Source organism: Olea europaea, chromosome 2, assembly GCF_002742605.1.
Source record: "Olea europaea var. sylvestris chromosome 2, O_europaea_v1, whole genome shotgun sequence".
Classification (NCBI taxonomy): domain Eukaryota; kingdom Viridiplantae; phylum Streptophyta; class Magnoliopsida; order Lamiales; family Oleaceae; genus Olea; species Olea europaea.
Genome location: NC_036238.1, coordinates 10,179,151 through 10,197,094, shown reverse-complemented (window position 1 = coordinate 10,197,094; position 17,944 = coordinate 10,179,151). Strand labels below are relative to the sequence as shown.

At 33.3% G+C, this 17,944-nt stretch overlaps 1 protein-coding gene across 1 annotated transcript; it reads left to right on the top strand.

Moving 5' to 3' along the window:
* The first annotated feature begins 12,778 nt into the window (after positions 1-12,778).
* LOC111410733 (putative GEM-like protein 8) lies at positions 12,779-16,032 on the top strand. The gene is made up of 4 exons (XM_023041229.1): positions 12,779-13,047; positions 13,125-13,208; positions 14,157-14,431; positions 15,629-16,032. The coding sequence occupies exons 1-4, from the start codon at positions 12,927-12,929 to the stop codon at positions 15,809-15,811; spliced, it is 663 nt and encodes a 220-aa protein (XP_022896997.1). The 5' UTR covers positions 12,779-12,926; the 3' UTR covers positions 15,812-16,032.
* Positions 16,033-17,944: the final 1,912 nt, after the last annotated feature.

The window sequence follows — 17,944 nt, the reverse complement described above, 5'->3', positions numbered from 1 at the left end:
AAACATAACATGTGTATCATGCATGAAGTTCAATTCTTTTAAAATTCCTTTTAACCAAGTACATTCCTTAACCGCCTCGGTTATGGCAACATATTCTGCCTCAGTACTTGACAAAGTAACTAAAAGCTGCAATTGTGACTTCCTTGTTATACAATTGTCACCTAGTGTAAAAAAGTACGCTGTGGTAGACTTTCTGCTATCCTTGTCACCAGCAAAATCAGAGTCTACATACCCCTTTAGAACAAGTTTTTCAAATCTCTTTTCATATACTAGACCCAGATTTAATGTACCAACAATGTACCTTAACAACCATTTCAAACCTGCCCAATGGGGCTTCCTGGGTTTGACATAAATCTGCTCAAAAAACTTATAGCATATGCTAAGTCAGGCCTGGTTGTTATCATAGAGAACATAACGGAACCTATAGCATTAGCATAGGGTATTTTCCTCATTTCTCTAAATTCCTCCTCAGTTTTAGGAGATTGTGCACTGGAAAGATTCATGTGAGCTGCTAAGGGAACGTTCACAGATTTTGATCCATTCAAACCAAATTTAGTTATGACTTTGTTTAGATAGGCTTCTTGGGAAATGACTAGTCTATTTTCAGCCCTATCTCTCTTTATAACCATCCCCAAAATCTTCTTAGCACTCCCCAAATCTTTCATATCAAATTCTAATTTTAAAAGGTTCTTCATCTTAGTAATTTCAGTCTTACTTGAACTCGCTAGAAGCATGTCATCTACATACAGCAACAAGTAGACCTCACAGCCCTCCTTACTATCATTATAGTACAGGCATGCATCATATTCACTCCTTTTAAAACCTATCTTCAGTACATAGGTATCGAACCTTATGTACCACTGTCTGGGACTTTGTTTAAACCCATACAGAGATCTTTCTAATTTGCACACATAGTTTGTTTTACCTTTCACCTCAAAACCTTAAGGCTGACTAATGTAAATATCATCTTCCAATTCCCCATGTAGGAAAGCAGTCTTGACATCTAATTGTTTCAGTTCCCAGTTGTACTGAACAACCAATGCAAGAACCAGTCTGATTGTTTTGTACTTTATCACAGAAGAGAATATCTCATTGTAATCAACCCCCTCCTTTTGAGTGAACCCTTTCGCCACTAATCTAGCCTTCACTAGGATTATTTCCTTCTTTCAATTTGTAAATCCACTTACATTGAACTATCCTATGATCCTTAGGTTTGTTAACTAACTTCCAAGTTTTATTCTCCGTTAGAGATTTCATTTCTTCCCGCATAGCTTTTAGCCAATTTTCAGAACATTTTCCATTAACAGCTTCTTCATAACTAGCAGGTTCTATCTGTTCAAGGGCTTCACCTGAAACCAAGGCAAAATCAGTCAAGTTTAGGGATTCATATCTAGGATTTGGCCTGATCTGCCTCCTCCCCCGATCCCTAGTAAGCTGATAATCTTGATTAGATGGCTGATCATTAAAATGTTCAACTTCAACTGGTTCAATGTTATCTTAAAGTTCAGTCACCTCTTCAGGTTCATGTTCAATTTCAATTTCATTTTCATGATGTATAGGGTCATTTTCGTCATTCCCAAGTGTAGGTGAATTTAGCCTAGTCAGCTTCACCTCAGTCTGAATACTCTTCTCAGTTTCAGATTTGTTAGTTTTTTCGGTTTTCTGTTTTGGACATGGCATCTCAGATTCATTAAAGACTACATTCCTGCTGTTGATAATCTTAATGCCTTGGACCCCTAAAACTCATAACCTATAGCCCTTCACACCCTCGAGATACCCTAACATCACACACTTGACAGCCCTCGGCTCAAGTTTCCCTTCAGATTGGTGTGCATATGCAGCACATCCAAACACCCTCAAGTGTTCTAGATTTGGAGGCTCTCCCATCCACAAGTCTTGTGGGGTCTTAAACCCTATACTGCTGGACGGAGACCTATTAATCAGCTAAGCTGCAGTACTTGCAGCTTCAGCCCAAAAACCTTTCGTAAGGCCAGAGCTAATCAACATACACCTAACTTTGTTCATTATGGTCATGTTCATTCTTTCAGCAACCCCATTTTGTTCAGGTGTATATTTAACAGTCCTGTGTCTTGTTATACCTTTCTGCTTACAGAAGTTGTCAAATTCGCTATTACAGAATTCAAGCCCATTATCAGTTCTTAACGTTTTAAGTTTCTTGTCTAACTAATTCTCAACAGACTTTAACCAAATCCTGAATTTCCCAAAAGTTTCCGACTTAGCCTTCAAAGGATAAATTCAAACTTTTTTTGAGTAATCATCCACTAAGGACAAGAAGTACTTGCTCCCACCAAATATGGAGTGCTTCTCTGGGCCCCATAGATCAACATGAACATAGTCCAATGGTCTGCTGGTCCTATGAGAGCTAGCTTCAAAGCTCACCTTATGAGACTTACCCAAAACACAAGTTTCACATAATTCCATAGTTTTAATGTCATCTTTTCCAATTAATTTCTGATTACTTAAAGATTTTAGCCCTTTAAACCCAATGTGACCCATTCTGTTATGCCAAAGTTCAATTTTGTCTTTACTTACAGCAAGAAGGCTAGAATCAAATGGTATTTCAGTTCTAACCTCAAGATAGTACAGCCCATTCCTATTAGGCCCTTTCATAACTATAAGAGAACCCCTCATAATTTTCAAAATTTTGTTACTAGACTTGAAGGTATATCCCTCATCTTCCAGAAAACCTAAGGAAATGAGGTTCCTCTTTAAATTTAGGACATATCTAACATTTCTGAGCTGCGTGACGGCCCCATCGTACATCCTGATGGCTATGTCACCAACTCCAATCACATTTTGAGAATTATTGTCTCCTATGTAGACCTTCCTAGGTTCAGTCTCCCTATAGTTATAAAACTAAGACCTATCAGGGCACATATGGAAAGTACACCATGTGTCAAGAATCCAATTTTTGTCAAATTCTTCTTCAGACACATTCATGACATGCAAACTATTAAATTCAGAAGCAATAGCAGCATTATCAACATCAGAATTGTTCGGGTCTTTTTGTTTCCTTTTCCAGTCAAAGCAGTCTTTCTTGAAATGTCCTAACTTTCCACAGTGATAACATTTCTTACCACTTTTATCTTTAGATTTGGATCTCATTTTAGATTTTCCTCTGCCCTTCTTGTTATGGAAGTTAAATTCTTTCTTTTCAGATCTTTCCCTAACAAATAGACTCTCTTCACGAGAATAAATTTTGTTCTCTCTTTTTAATTCAAGTTCTCTTGATTTTAAAGCATCATGAACCAATAGCTTGAGTGAGAGTGTCCCTACCATATTTTATGGCATTTTTCATTTCTTTGTAAGATTCGGGCAAAAAGTTTAGCAATATGACAGCTAAATCCTCATCATCAAATGTTTTATCATTATGAGCTAGACTCTTAACAATTATGCTAAAGTCACTCAAATTCCCCTCCAACAGGTATATTTTGTTAGGTAAAGTTTTAGTTAAGAATAGAGCATCTAAAGCAATCCACAAGGCTCTAGTAGTTTTAGCACTATCAACTTGTCTCACAATGCTGTCAGATAGATGCAAAATTATATAACTGTAAGCAATTTCATTCATGTCTTCAATTTCAGTTGGTTTAGCTTTTAACTCATCAGAAAATGTAGCGGGATCATCAAGAGCTTTAGCAACTCTCTGTTGGACCAAAATGACCCTCATTTTCTGTTTCCATATCGAGTAATCCCCCTTTCCATCGAATTGCAATAACTCAACCCTCGAACCCATTATAGATTCTATAAAAGAGTGGCCTGTACTCGTGGACACAACAGAAAAGGTTTTGAAAAATTCTTTTCCAGATGATCAATATATAACTGTACTCGTGGACACAACAGAAAAGGTTTTGAAAAATTCTTTTCCAAATGATCAATATATAACTGAGTGCCGAGTTAAAAAACAATTTTTAGAAATGAAGCACAACAGTGAAATAATCCGTTCACAAAACACAGGTATATAAAGCAGGTAAATATGCTTCCAGGTTACAAATTAATCACAAGAATTCAATCAACAGAATTCACAAATAAGCAACCAAACAATAACCATGCATAAACCGGTAAGGATACCAAACCTAACCTAACGGAGAGTTTGGAATAATCTTACCAAACTACTGTTGAAAAAACAGTAAATATACCGCCAAGTTTCTGAACCTCATTGCGGTAGACGTCAAGCTAGGGGCAAAATCGTCCAACTTTTTTTGTAAAACCTGAAACAGAAAACAAACGGCATCAGTGCATTCAGGACGTCAAAATAAGTAAACTGCCCGAAAAAAGCTCGCCGGAGGTCCGCCACGCGCCGCTGCCGGTCACGCGCCCCACCACAAGGAGCGCCTCGGTCTGCTGGTTATGGGTCCAGGTTCCATTTCGCCGAAAAGTCAATAGTTTGGCCGAAATTTGAATTTTTTAGATTCGGTCAGAAAATAGAGTAGCGATTTCCTTGCCGATTTTGATCGATTTTTGGACATATTTCACTCCTCCTAGCTCTGATACCAGTTTGTTGGGGATCCTAGGAGTTCAATCAACCAAAACATCAATCAATAGAAGAAATTCTAAGGCAAAACCAAGAAAATACGAAACCGGAAATAACACAACCCATATGGCTGAATCTGGACAGCTTCTGCTTCCTTCTTTCAGCAGCTTATTCTCCTCCTTATGGCTGATTTTACAGGCTTAGGAACAGCCCTCCACGACTTGCAAATCACCTTCCAAGAGAGAGAGAGAGTAAAACCGGCAAAGAATCCCTTCAAACCGCCACCTTAAGGAACTAAAAATGGAGGAGAGTTTTCTGTCGAGCAACCAGAAAATAAAGACCAACCTACTTTTGAAATAACCCCCCACCACCTAAAGACACTGTCCTCTCTTACAAAAAAACGTGGGGTAAGTCATATGTTTGGTAAATGATCCAAAACTTCTTTAACAAGCCAAGGCAACAAAATATCTATTAAGTTTAAATCCCGACCATCGATTCCATTCAATGGTCCATAATAAATACTGGGAAAACACAATCCTTGTGAATTACACAAATAGCACCAAACAATAGTAGGGTTAAGAGAACCATTTCTCACAAATATATTTTTCAATTAAATAATATTTTAAACTGCATTTTGGTCCAAAAATGAGGCTCATAATTTGGTAATGACAATAATACAAGATAGTTATATTTTTTATTTTTTATTATTATAAATGGGGAATCAATAGGCTTAGGTGGGGTTATATTTTATGACAATTTATCTCCAAAAGGAAAGATGCTCATGGAATTTATTTTATGGTTCTACAATTGCATGATCTTTAGAATTGTGAAGCAGCTCTTCTTATTCACAAACTAGTTATTATAGGGTGCCATTTGTTCGAGAAATTCAATAAACGTAGGTCAAAGATTGCAATGTCTTTTGAGAAATGATTAGCTTTTAGACACCTCTCTCTTTTCTCGCTCTCTTTGAGACGTAAGAAAGCTCTATAGATATGCACAAGATAAATGTCGTCACACGTCATTGTTTGAAGGGGGTACTTCTATCGTGTTGATGCATCCTAGGTCACCATGTTTCATTGTTTTGCTTATGTTTTGAATGTCTGTCAAGACTCAAACTTGTTGCTTTCATGTTTATGCGTTCGTACAATCTAGTGGAAGGGGTTATACGATTACGTCATTTCATCATAGACTGGTGAATAATTGGATCAAGTTAGATTTGAACCAACATAGACATATTGCCAGCCAAATTTATCCTACGTCCTCCTTAAAAACTCGGCTGGCAACCTAATAAGATAATATTTTAGATTCATTAGCAATCTATAATCAACTTTCTTTCATGGTACTCTATTTTGGGATGTTTTCATAAAGAGACTATAAAGTCAAAAAGATAGTATTCTAAAAAACGTAATGCATGGAGATTAAGTTATGTTCTAGGTGAGGCGTAGGTGTAAAAAAGCGTGAAAAGGTGGTTTCTTATTTTAATATTATTTTGATTTTTAATCAATCAAAAAATCATTTAATAATTAAAAATAATACCTACCAAACATCTAAAACAAATTTATAAGAAATTTATACATTTTTCCAAAATTTTCAAAAGAAGATAAGTTCCAAGTGTAAATATTAAATAGTAAATAAATAGGAATTTTTAAAAGATTTCTTTTGCTCAATGCTTCAAGCGGCTATTTTAAATTTCGAATCGACGAAGTGAAGGAATAAACATTCAACATTTTCGCTGCGCATCATTGGCGCGCCTCTAAGAACAGTGCATAAAGATGACTTAAGACCTAACTTACTTACTCAAAATAAGTTATATATATCGAAACAACCCCTTTTTATATTGTAGAAATGTCTTAAATATTGTTTCCCTACTGTATAAAAATGAGAATGAGAAGTTACTATAGTTGGTCTATCCGTAATAACGATATCCGTATCTTGTTATTACTTACGACCACGGATGATTTAAGATTCAATCAGATGTAATTTGTATCTCACAATCACAACTCCTTGTGATTAAAAAATTACAAATATTTGAATCTACGGACTCTATTATTTATTTAATTGTCTATTAATTAAGTAATAGATCTGCCATTTAATTACATTAATTATATATAAAAGTATTTATGTCCAAAGTCGATTGGACCTAGGGCATAATACTTACATTGACAACAGTAAATTGTTCCATTTTATCACACTGTAGTAAAATCCTTTTTTTTCCCCATCATCGAGTAAAAATGACGGTGTGTTGTTTTGTGATTGATACAGTGATATTTCATTTTTTTTTATCCATTTTTACCGTGCATTTACAGTACACATTCCCTGTTCGTATCCGTAGTTGCACTGTAGCTATATATATTTTTTCCCTTTTATTGAGTCCATATATTTCCATTTCCTTTTTTTTTTTTTTTCATTAACATATTTCCAATCAAATTTGACAGAAATTTTGTAAAAAATAGAGAACCTTAAAATTTCTTTAAAAACCAGAAAATTGAAGTTTTTAGAAAAAAAGAAAAAAAAAATTCGAGCAGTGCACACGGAGTTCACTGCCCTCTCCATGCACGAGAAGTTCTTATTAAAATACAGTGAGGGACATGCTCCTCTTACATATCCTTGTCGCCGTGCAACTGTACACTTACATACATGCAGTTTGACGTAAAATCAACAGCTTACATAGCTATAGAGCTATGCTTCTCTGCAATATAATATTTCAGGACACTCAGTAGCCCGTAAACCCAGTCAAGTTGCTCGGTATTTGGCGGTCAACTTACTTTTACACCTCTACGTGAGATTAATAGTTGATTTAATAGTTGAGGTAATATAAATAAAAATAAGTACCATTTAAAATAATTGCTGCAAAAGATCAACCTATGCTTGGTAAACTATCTTTGTTGCTATTTATATCACTTGTTGTTAGGTTTATTCCTACAGAGTCTGTGTAAGTTTAGAGATAAATATAGATTATAAGTTGTATTATTATTTTTGTCATTCATTAAGTGAATAATAAAACGACGACATCTCATTCATTTACTATACATTTTCCTAATTGTTTCTATCTGTCTCTGTCGATGTTCTTTTTCTCCATTTATTGTGGGGTTGGGACTAAATTTTTATTTTTATTTTTTAAATTTTTTAACAAAATAAATCTGAAATGTTAAATAATTTATATTAAAAAATGATATATTTTGTCAAAAATCTGGGCAGGAGGAGTGTGTGTGTGTGTGTGATTTATTTATTTATTTTTTACATAAGTGTAAGTTAAAAACATAATATCGATTTATAAAATTTCAAAAATATTCTAGGCATAAATTTTTCATTGACTCAAAAGTTGGTCAACAAAGTATACTAATTTACGAATTTGTGGTGGAAAGAAGTAATCCTATCAAATAATATTAAAAAATTAACATGCCAATTGAAAGAATCCTTGAAAGGCATTACATAAAAATTTGCAATTTTCTACGATGGCTAAACATTTGTTTTTCATGAAAAAATGATAAGTAAATTATATATAGACATGACTCAATGTTAGTTATTTTCGGTCAATTCAATATCATGTCATGTCTCCTTAAGTATTTCAAACTGAGGTTCAAAGTATTACGACCTTCCATCCAATTATCATAAGAAATTCTATACGAAAGTAATGAATGCTCTTATGAAAGTCCAAATTCCCATAAGAAATTCTAGATGAAGCAATAAGGATTGTTCTTGAGCAGTTCGAGCTGAAGTTGTGAGTTTTGTAAGTTCTACAAGAAATTTTAGAAGAAAGCAAGATTGCTCTTAAACAAGTCCAAAATTTAAGAAGGAATTCTTGAGGAAGAAATAAACAGTCTGAGTTGAGGTTGCAAGTGCTGCAATGGTTTTAGCCAGTTTTTTATAACAAATTTCAAAGGAAGAACTAATGATTTATCTTAAGTAGTCCGGAGATGAGATTACAAGTGCTACAATACTTAACTAATTTTTATAAGAAATTTTAGTTTAATAATGATTAATCAAGCATAATCCTGCAGTTACAAAAGTGGCAATTTTGATCTTCAATGGAAAAATCTACAATTTGCAAGCTAATGAAAACACAATAAATACAGAACTCGTGCAATGCACGTGACAAAGACTAATAATAAGAAATGGTGCTAATATCCTATTTTTCAAGAAGAAGATGTTAAGGCTCTAATTTTTAAGCAAACGACTAGGATTTGGTTAATGCGATGCAAAGTGTAAAGCGCATAAAAGATCCGATGATCATTTCACCATCATCCTCATCAATGTAGGACCCACCTTCATCCAATACCATAGGCCCTCAAAAAATCCTTTTACGAATTACCCCAATTGTTTTCTACAGGTTCAGTACATAGATTCTATTCACTTTTTTAGGAACGACTATTATCTAGTTAACAGACTGGTCATTTTTAATAAATGACTTATTATCGTCGGGTTTTTAGCATATACGACTTTAAATGGGCAAAATCTTATAATTGAATATATGAGTCACGTCACGATAGGTTTATGAAACGTGAGTACTTTGAGTGTAGGGTTGGCAACGGGGAGTTGCCCATTTACGTATTTATTTATTTATTTATTTATTTTGTTTTTGATAATTTATTTTATTGTCTCCATTCATTCATGTGAGGCAATAATATAATTATTAGATTTTTTAATTAATTAATTTATTTTTAAAAATTAAGTTATTTGAATATATTTGGTAAATTAAGAATTTTGTTGTTTATCGTATGGAAAAAGCCTAATGTACAGGCCCCCTCACATGCTGTGTGAGTGGGTGGGGATTATTTTAAATAAAAAAAAATTATCCACCCCCCCTTGTAATGTGTCTGGCCTGTACAGGCCCTATGAACATAGGGCCTGTACAGCCAGTATGTTCCTTATCGTATTCATTAGATATTCTTTGCCCCTATTTCACCCCATTTTTTAAAATTAAAATAGGTGGAATAATATTTTTTTTAAAAAAATAAGTAGTTCAAAAAAAAGTTTTTTTTATTTACGTGTAGTATTATTTTATAAAATATTGTGTGATTGAAAATAGGAGCGAGAAAAATGAAATTTAATTTAGTGGGGGCCAAACAAGGGCTTAGTTGCTAACTTCTATTAGAATTAATAAAATTTTACGATTTTTTATTTATTTAAAGTATTAAATTCTTTATATATATATTTGGTGGGGGAGGGGCGAGGCCCTATTATTCGTATCCGACTCGATTAAGCGGTGATCTTTGTCCAGAACTCGTGGTCATCGGGTTTGACGACGATTTTTGCCATCCCTATTTGAGTGTGATTAAATTATATTCAGATGATGTCTTTGAAGATGAATTTTGTTAATTCAACTTATGTGAGTCAATTATAAATTCTATTTGACTGATTTAAGTCATTATAAGTTCCTATTTGGTAACTAAGAGAAAGAGAGAGAGATAACTCATGCTCATTGTCAATCACACATTCCCACAATAAAATATTATTCACGTAAATGCAAAAAAAATTCTATTTTTTAATTACACATTCTTCAAAAAATTAGTATTCAAAAATTCATTCTTAAAAAAAAAAAAAAAAAAAAAAAAAAGCTGCCAAACAGACGGCTAAGTATACCATACATCTCATGCTCCGATATATATAGTCTGATTCAATTTTGTCGATCATATGTTTATAAGGTCCATGGTACTTCATTAATTTCGTTTAACTAATTTAAGTCAAATGTAAGTTAGGTGCCCTATGCTTCGATATACCTCGTCTAATTCAATTAAGTCGATCATATTTTTATTAACTCTCTCGTACAATATTATAAATTCTATTTAAATAATTTAAATCAATTATAGTTTACCATAACCTCCTGTTTTCAATATACATCGTCTTACTCAAATAAATCGATTGTATATATCATAGATCCCTAATCCTCCAATATACACTCTATTTAATTAATTTAAGTCAGTTATAATTTTATCAAGCACCTCGTGCTCTTGTATGCATTATACAACTCCATAAGGTGATCATATATTTATTAGGTCTCTCATATTCAATCACACGTTCTATATGACTAATTTAAATCAATTATAAATTTACCATTCGCCTCGTGCTTTGATATGCATTGTTCAACTCCATTATGTCGACTATATGTTTATTAGATCCCTCGCACTCCATTATTCAAATTGAGCCATCGAATGAGAATACGACGCCATAAGAATCAGAGCGAGAGTCGTTCCGTGGGACATATACATCATTAGGGCAGTTGACGATGTTTGGGGGTCTTGATACAGCTTCTGATTTGGTAAAAACAGATTATAAATATGAATTTTTGGGGAAATGTATTAAGCCCCTGTTTGATCCCCATTAAATTAAATTACATTACATTCCATTTTTTTCTTTCCTATTTTCAACCACACTATCTTCCATAAAGTAATATTACACGTAAATCGAAAATTTTTCATTCTTTTTCAACCACTCATTTTTCTAAAAAATACTATTCCCCCCATTTTCATTTTCAAGTAACGGGGATCAAACAGGGGCTAAATGACGAGTGGGGATGGTGTGAGGTGGAGTAGGGCGTAGAGGGTAATCGGATAGTTGATTTTCGGTAACAACGGCCGAAGTTGGTGTCGGTGGTGACCAAATGTCAACAAGAGAGGGAGAGACACATATGTTTGAATGAGTGGGGTGGGGTGCGAGATGAGGTGGGATGCGGTGCGATGAAGTGAGATGGGATATATCTGATTTTTGAAAGAAAAATATAAGTATGTTTGACTCATTTTTTTTAAAAATTTATTTTATAATAGTGATTTTTTGAAAAATGTGTAATTAAAAAGCAGAAAAATATTTTACATTTAAATACAAAATTATTTTATTGAAAAAATGTTGTTGAAAATAAGTCAGTGAAAAATGAATTTTTAGCAAACGGGGAGTCGAACAAGTGCTATATGAATCTGATTATTGGAATGAAATGTTAAAATGGCAAGGTTCAAGGTATGATCGGTTAACATATTTCCTCGCTCTATTTTAGGGATTCAAAATGAATATTGTAGAAAAAATAATAAGAATGATACTAAGATATCAAGATTTCATTTTCAAATATTTGCCGTTGTGCAGACGGCAACTTATTGGAAGGGACGAAGACTCGAAGAGTGAAGAAAAAGTTATGTTTCTCCGCGTAAAAGTCATTAATTAATTTAATTCATTTGGAGATCGACATACGAAAGACAAGTCCACGCGGATTCGTAGCCCCACGGCAATGTTGATTACTTCGATTTTCTAGTACTGAAATAAATAATAATGTTTTATTAAAAAATAATAATTCTTTTTTCTTTCATTGGAGGTCATCCAACTTCTACTGAAGAGTGAATTGGGTCACCTAACTATAAAAGGTTATACTCAACTCTCTAAATTGTAATTTACCTCAAATTCAATCACTCTTTTAGTATGTTAATACAATTAACCGGATTTTTCTATCTGTGTAAAGATTTCAATGAAACGACATTTTCATAGTCCATTTACGTCGTCTTATGCCTCATTCTTTTCGATTTCCCTAAAAAAAAAAAAGTAAAAAAAAAATAAAAATTGTTCATTACTTCTATTTTCAAGTCCTTATAAAGACCATACTTGTGCTTATTTTTGGGTAAATTTCATCGAGAAATGAATATTCAATGGAATCTTAAATGGGTCATTAATTTTAATGTCTTAGATAAGTCATTGAACTTGTGTTCGATCTTAATTGGATAATTGAACTTTAGTGTGATTTTCAAATTTCAATGTTCTATAATTTCTTGTCTCTTGAATTGATAATAATTGCTTATTTGACATTTATACGATAGCAAATTTTCTAGTGAACGTGTTATATGTCAACTTATCGTCACGCTATAAAAATGTTAAAAAATAAAATAAAATAAACAAACCTTTTACTCTTCTAATATAAACGTATTGCCACAATTTTCATTTCTATTACATTGGAAGACATTTATTTTATTGTGCCAATAAGTTATTTCTCATCGCTTTGGTATATGATATGTAATGGAATGAGATAGAGTGATGAATTTTGAACTACATTGAAGTTCAATGACTCAAATGAAACAAATTAATGTTTAATAACCCAATTGAGAGTTCTCTAGAAATTCAATGACCACATATGAAATTTTCCACATTTTGGAACTTCCCAAGAAAGTTCATTACAAGATAAAAGTACTTTTTAATTATTAAATAGTTTATTTTTTTTAGTACAAATTAATGAAGTAAAGAATCTTCCAAAAAATAAAATTGTCTTTTGTGTTTGATATACTATTATATTTCAAACAAGTGGGGGGCACCGCCCATTCAATTCAATTATATACTACAATAATTTTCCAACCACTTTCCCTTTCTTCTTCTTGTTCTTCGTTCTACGTTCGACAGCTTCAAATACCCAAATCAAGAAAAGAAATTTGGAAAAGTATCATTTGTAGAAATTCATGAAAAAATGAATGGTTCCAAGTTTGAAGATCATGGTTTTCCTCGAAGCCCTTTAATGTGTAGTAATACTTCATCTGAACCTGTCAGCTCCACTTCTTCGGTTAATTCTTCTCCTGCCTTCACATCAAGTATGTAATTTACAAATTTGGTACTCTTTATGATGTTGTGTGTTTTTTTTGTTTAATAATTTTTCTTGGAAATGCAGGTAAAGGGAAGCCCCCAACTGGGAGGAATCACTATAAGTTTGAAAGAAAGGCTAACAGTTTAGCTTACAGAATCCGCGAACACGGTAACATACTCTTATGGCATATTTGGTATGCAGTATTAGAATAATCTGGCTAACATTGAAATTAGTAAAATGAAATGGTTGAATAATTGAAAAATGAGATTATTTAGGTATACGAGGAAATTACTTATTGATTTCTGGTAGTAGATCCATAATTAAAATGTATGTGTGATTGTTCCTGAAAAAATGACTTGAGATTCCATCTCAAACGGTTAATCTTGCAAAGAGGAGTAGCCAAACCCTTATACGGTGTTTCTTTGTTATGCCCTTGAAGATGGTGCTCTTTTGAGCACACCAATCTTGGAATCTAGTACTTGTTTGAGCTTTTATATATATTGAATTACTCGTTAGACCTTAATAGACCGTGATACCTTATTAAGGTCAACCTAAGAGTAATAGCTCAAACTCTTTTATGTTGGTTAATATTTTTGTATTTAAATGATGTGAAATTTATCCCTTTAACACTTTGGAGTCGACTTCATCAAACTAAGCCCCTTTTTGATATCCTTTATTTCAAAATTGTTATTTCTACATACTCGTTTTCAATTAGACATTCACACAATAAAATATTTTAGTATTTTACATACAAATCCAAAACTTTTCCTTAGGGCTTGTTCGGTAGTGATCTTGAGAATGAATTTTTTGACCGTTAAAGAAAAAAATGGTCCCACTAGTGAGAGAAGAAATAAAAAATGGCAGTTGGAATAGTAAAATAACGGTCAAAAATTTGATTTTTTGGAAAGAAAAATCAATACGAAACATGCACTTACTTTTGAACCACACATTATCCAAAAATTCGCTATCCAAAACATTGAAAATCCCAAAATAATGGCCATCAAATAGGGGCTAAGTGTAACAGTTTTCCATCCGTTTGTATATATGCAGGAGTCTTGATCTTTATATGGATGGATATGTGGAATTAATTACATTTTATCGATGTTGAGTTTGCAGTTAGACTGGGGCCTAAAATATCTGAAACAGTGAAGGGGAAGCTGAGTGTTGGGGCCAAAATTATTAAGAAAGGAGGCAGAGAAAATATATTTAGGGAAATGTTTGGTGTTATTGAGGGAGAGAAGGTGTTGAAGGCATCTCAGTGCTATTTATCAACAACAGCAGGTCCAATTGCTGGGATTCTTTTCATTTCCACTGAAAAAATTGCATTTTGTAGTGAAAGATCCATTACCCTTCAGTTGTCTTCTGGAAGCCATTTCAGGACTCCTTACAAGGTAAATTTTCCGACCCCTAATTAATGATTCTGATTGTGCCATTTTGTTGCAAGAATTAGATAGTACTCGAAAGTATTAGAAGAAAGAGTAGTTAAAATATTATCTATTATATTGTTTAGTCCTATTCGATGCCGCCCACCAAAGATGCACTCTGTGTGTATCGAGCAAAAGTTTGGGTAAACATTGAACTAATTTATAGAAAATTAGAAATCTCGAGAAATAATTACCAAGAAAAGCATATAATTGGAAATGTTTATTGACCGGACTACTTAAGAAAATGAATTAATTGCTTAATTTTATTCTTAGGTTTCATGTTGTTTACGTACCATAATGGGTGAACTTAATCAGTCTTAACCTTTGAAAATGGAAAAATGTTATGTTCGGAACTTGCTTATGGTTGGAGGGTTGTTTAAATCCTAACTTAGAATGTGATGATGAATACAAGTCTTGTTCTTTAGGGAGGTTTCTATTTTGAATTAAATCAAGTTGTATTCTTTGAAGACTCCTTTGTTTGGTGACAACGCTATTCTTGGGCTAAGAACTTTGTCATCCTAATTACACCATAAGTCTTGATTCCATCTATCTAAAACCTTCTAGAAAGATATCTTTCACATTTTCGACCCACTCTACCCTTCAATGTGGTGTCGATTATGACCTACTATCAAAACATGTATAATTGAAGTAATTACTGCTATGATCTTAATTTTATTTTTGAAGATAGCTATTTTTTTTTTTTTTACGATGGCAATAATTCATTTTTTGGAAAGAGACGAGATATTTATTGGAATCATGGCAACATATTACTAGTAGCAGCGGGATGGTCTGTCTATTTACTAGGAATTGGTAGGATTATCTTGTATCATATATCTCTATTTAAAGTGTGTAAATAATTGAAAGGTGAAGAGGAATATATTGGCATTATAAGCTTTTGGAGGTCGAGTTCCTCCAAAACTCAAATTGGAGGTCAAGGATCCCTCGAACAAGCCTAAATAATCTTTCCTTTTTTAATTTAGATACACAATCATCTCATCTACATGTGTGAAATGGGAAATCTCCAGCCAACCTTCCTCCAAGATATATTTTCTTAATATAAATTATGTTTGTACTAGAAAGAAACGAAAAACAAGTTCTTTGTTTTCACTGCATCCTAATTTCCCATCTATCTAATTGAAGTCCTTGAAATTTCCATTGCTGCAGCTTTCTGTCCCAGTGAAAAAGATAAAAAGAGCTAACGAAAGTGGGAACATGGACAATCCAGCACAGAAGTACATAGAAATAGTCACAGAAGACGATTTCGAATTTTGGTTTATGGGATTTGTTAGGTATGAAAAAGCCTTTATGAATCTGCAGAAGGCCATTTCTTTGTCCCAATGCATGTAAAATTTCTCCTTGCAGACAGCAAATAGAAGAATTTACCTTTTTATTAGTTTTTAGTGTTGCTTTTAGGAATCTCAGGGAACTACAGAAACTTGTACAAAGCTTTTTTCTTACGTAGTTATTTGTTATTTGAGGTCGTAGTTTTCGTGTAATATGTTTGTGTTATGAAATTTGTGGTATAATATGTACATTTAAAAGCGTTATGTTTATGATCATTTTGAATATTTTTTTCCTTCTTTAAATACACATTTTAGACTGCCATTTACCCTACAATTTAGACAGAAACCGAACTGTACTAACAGTCTCCAGCTCTTCTCCTATTAGCACATTTGAGTGTTTTTATTTTCGTTTGTCTATAAGATAACATTTTCAATGATTCAATTATCGTTGGCCATTACAGTTACTTTATGTGTAGGTGTGACCAGGGGCGGATCCAGCACTTGGCGAGCCGGCGCGGCCGCCCGTGCTGGATCCACCGAGAAAAAATTTAGTGAAGGTTTGTGTTATATATATAATATGGTTTTGTGCAAAAGATTCAACAAAATGGGCATGCGGCTTGTGTGGCAGCATCCTAGCCTTTGCATTGATGACACAGATTCGATTCTATTGGCTGGCATTACGCCATTTAATTTTTAAACAGAATAATTACATATTAATAAAAAATTGTACCAGCCTCCACTAAAGCAACAGCAGTTCACATGAAAGAGGGGTTCTTTATTTTTATTTTATTTTTTTTTTTTTTTTACAAGGTGTCCGGGCTTGCGTCCGACTAGATCCTTGTCCCTGAACATCCGGCCCCTCAGCAGCTCAGGGAGGTAAATCGTAGGATGTGCCCTTGTTGGCTCCCAGGTTCCCAAAACTTATTTGGACTCCTTCCGCGAAGAGAGCTCTCCTCACTGGGCGTTTGTTCACACCAATGGCTTCCTCTCCATATGAGGGGTTCTTCTTTCTATGTAAAATGTATGGGGTTCAATTCTATATCCATCCAATTTTTTGTTTAATTTTTTGTTACAACTAAACAACTATAGTTTTCGTTTTCGAAATAATTTCTTTAAAAAATTTATTCACTCAAATTATTACTTCATAATATAGATACTTTTATCATTATCTTTAATCAATTTATTTTATAAAATTTACATTTGGACAATCTAAGAATTGCTCTTTATTCTTTTAAGACTTTGGAAAACAATTTTATTTTGGTGTAAAAAATAGTTCTAGTTATGAAAATCATTGTTTTCAAAATTTGGTTTTGGTGTTAATTTTTATTTATGACTTATGAATAATGATTTATGTTCGATGAGTTAATTGGCAATTTGACATTAAAATGAGAATTGTGAATCTATGGTTGGGATAAATAGTTTATGTTGTATGAGTCATTGAGTTATGAGTTATAAATCACTTATTAGTTTTAAAAAAAGGGTTGGACCCCAACCTTGAGGGCCTCCACTGCCTCGTCTCTGGAGCATTATGAAGGAGGTAAATTGTGGAATGTGCCACAGTAGGTCAGAGAACAAAAGTTTGCCTGTAAACTGGTGCCCACAAAAAGTCCAATTCCATATCTTAGGAATCGAATCCTCACACTGCGGCTACCAGCAAAATTGAAATTACCTTACTCCTATCTTTTGCACCACTGGGTTATGTCCCGAGGGTATCATTTATGAGTTTTGATTTGTCATTTGGGATTTTATGTTTAAGAATTTAGGATAAATGAAGTAAAAAAGGAAAAAAAAAATCAATTGAGAAGATGTTAGGCTCAATTCAATAATGTGTACTTTGTTTTTTAATCAATTCTAATTGAAAATAATTGGGGCATTTTTGCAGATTATTAAACGATTTTTTCAACCGAAAAGAAAATCCATATCTATTTATTCAAATTTTAGTGGTGTATCTAATTCTTTTAATTCTAATCCATACAATTTTTTGAACATTATTCAATTAAATATTAATAAACGATCGCATCTCGCTATCACGAGCATTAACCGTTGACAGTAAATGTTCAACGTTTGCAGTCCGCCCTATCTGAACTCGAAGCCAAGATTCGTCCCTGGGTGTGACCATAATGAAGAGACGACATAAATGATTGGACTTGCCGAGTGCGATTTACCTCATTGGCGTTGTTTGCAGGCTATTACGTCA

Excerpts from the sequence above, each read along its gene's own strand:
- LOC111410733 (XM_023041229.1), top strand. The coding sequence starts at position 12,927 with ATGAATGGTTCCAAGTTTGAAGATCATGGTTTTCCTCGAAGCCCTTTA. Across the intron at positions 13,209-14,156 it reads TTACAGAATCCGCGAACACG|TTAGACTGGGGCCTAAAATA; the intron begins GTAACATACTCT and ends TTGAGTTTGCAG. Across the intron at positions 14,432-15,628 it reads ATTTCAGGACTCCTTACAAG|CTTTCTGTCCCAGTGAAAAA; the intron begins GTAAATTTTCCG and ends CCATTGCTGCAG.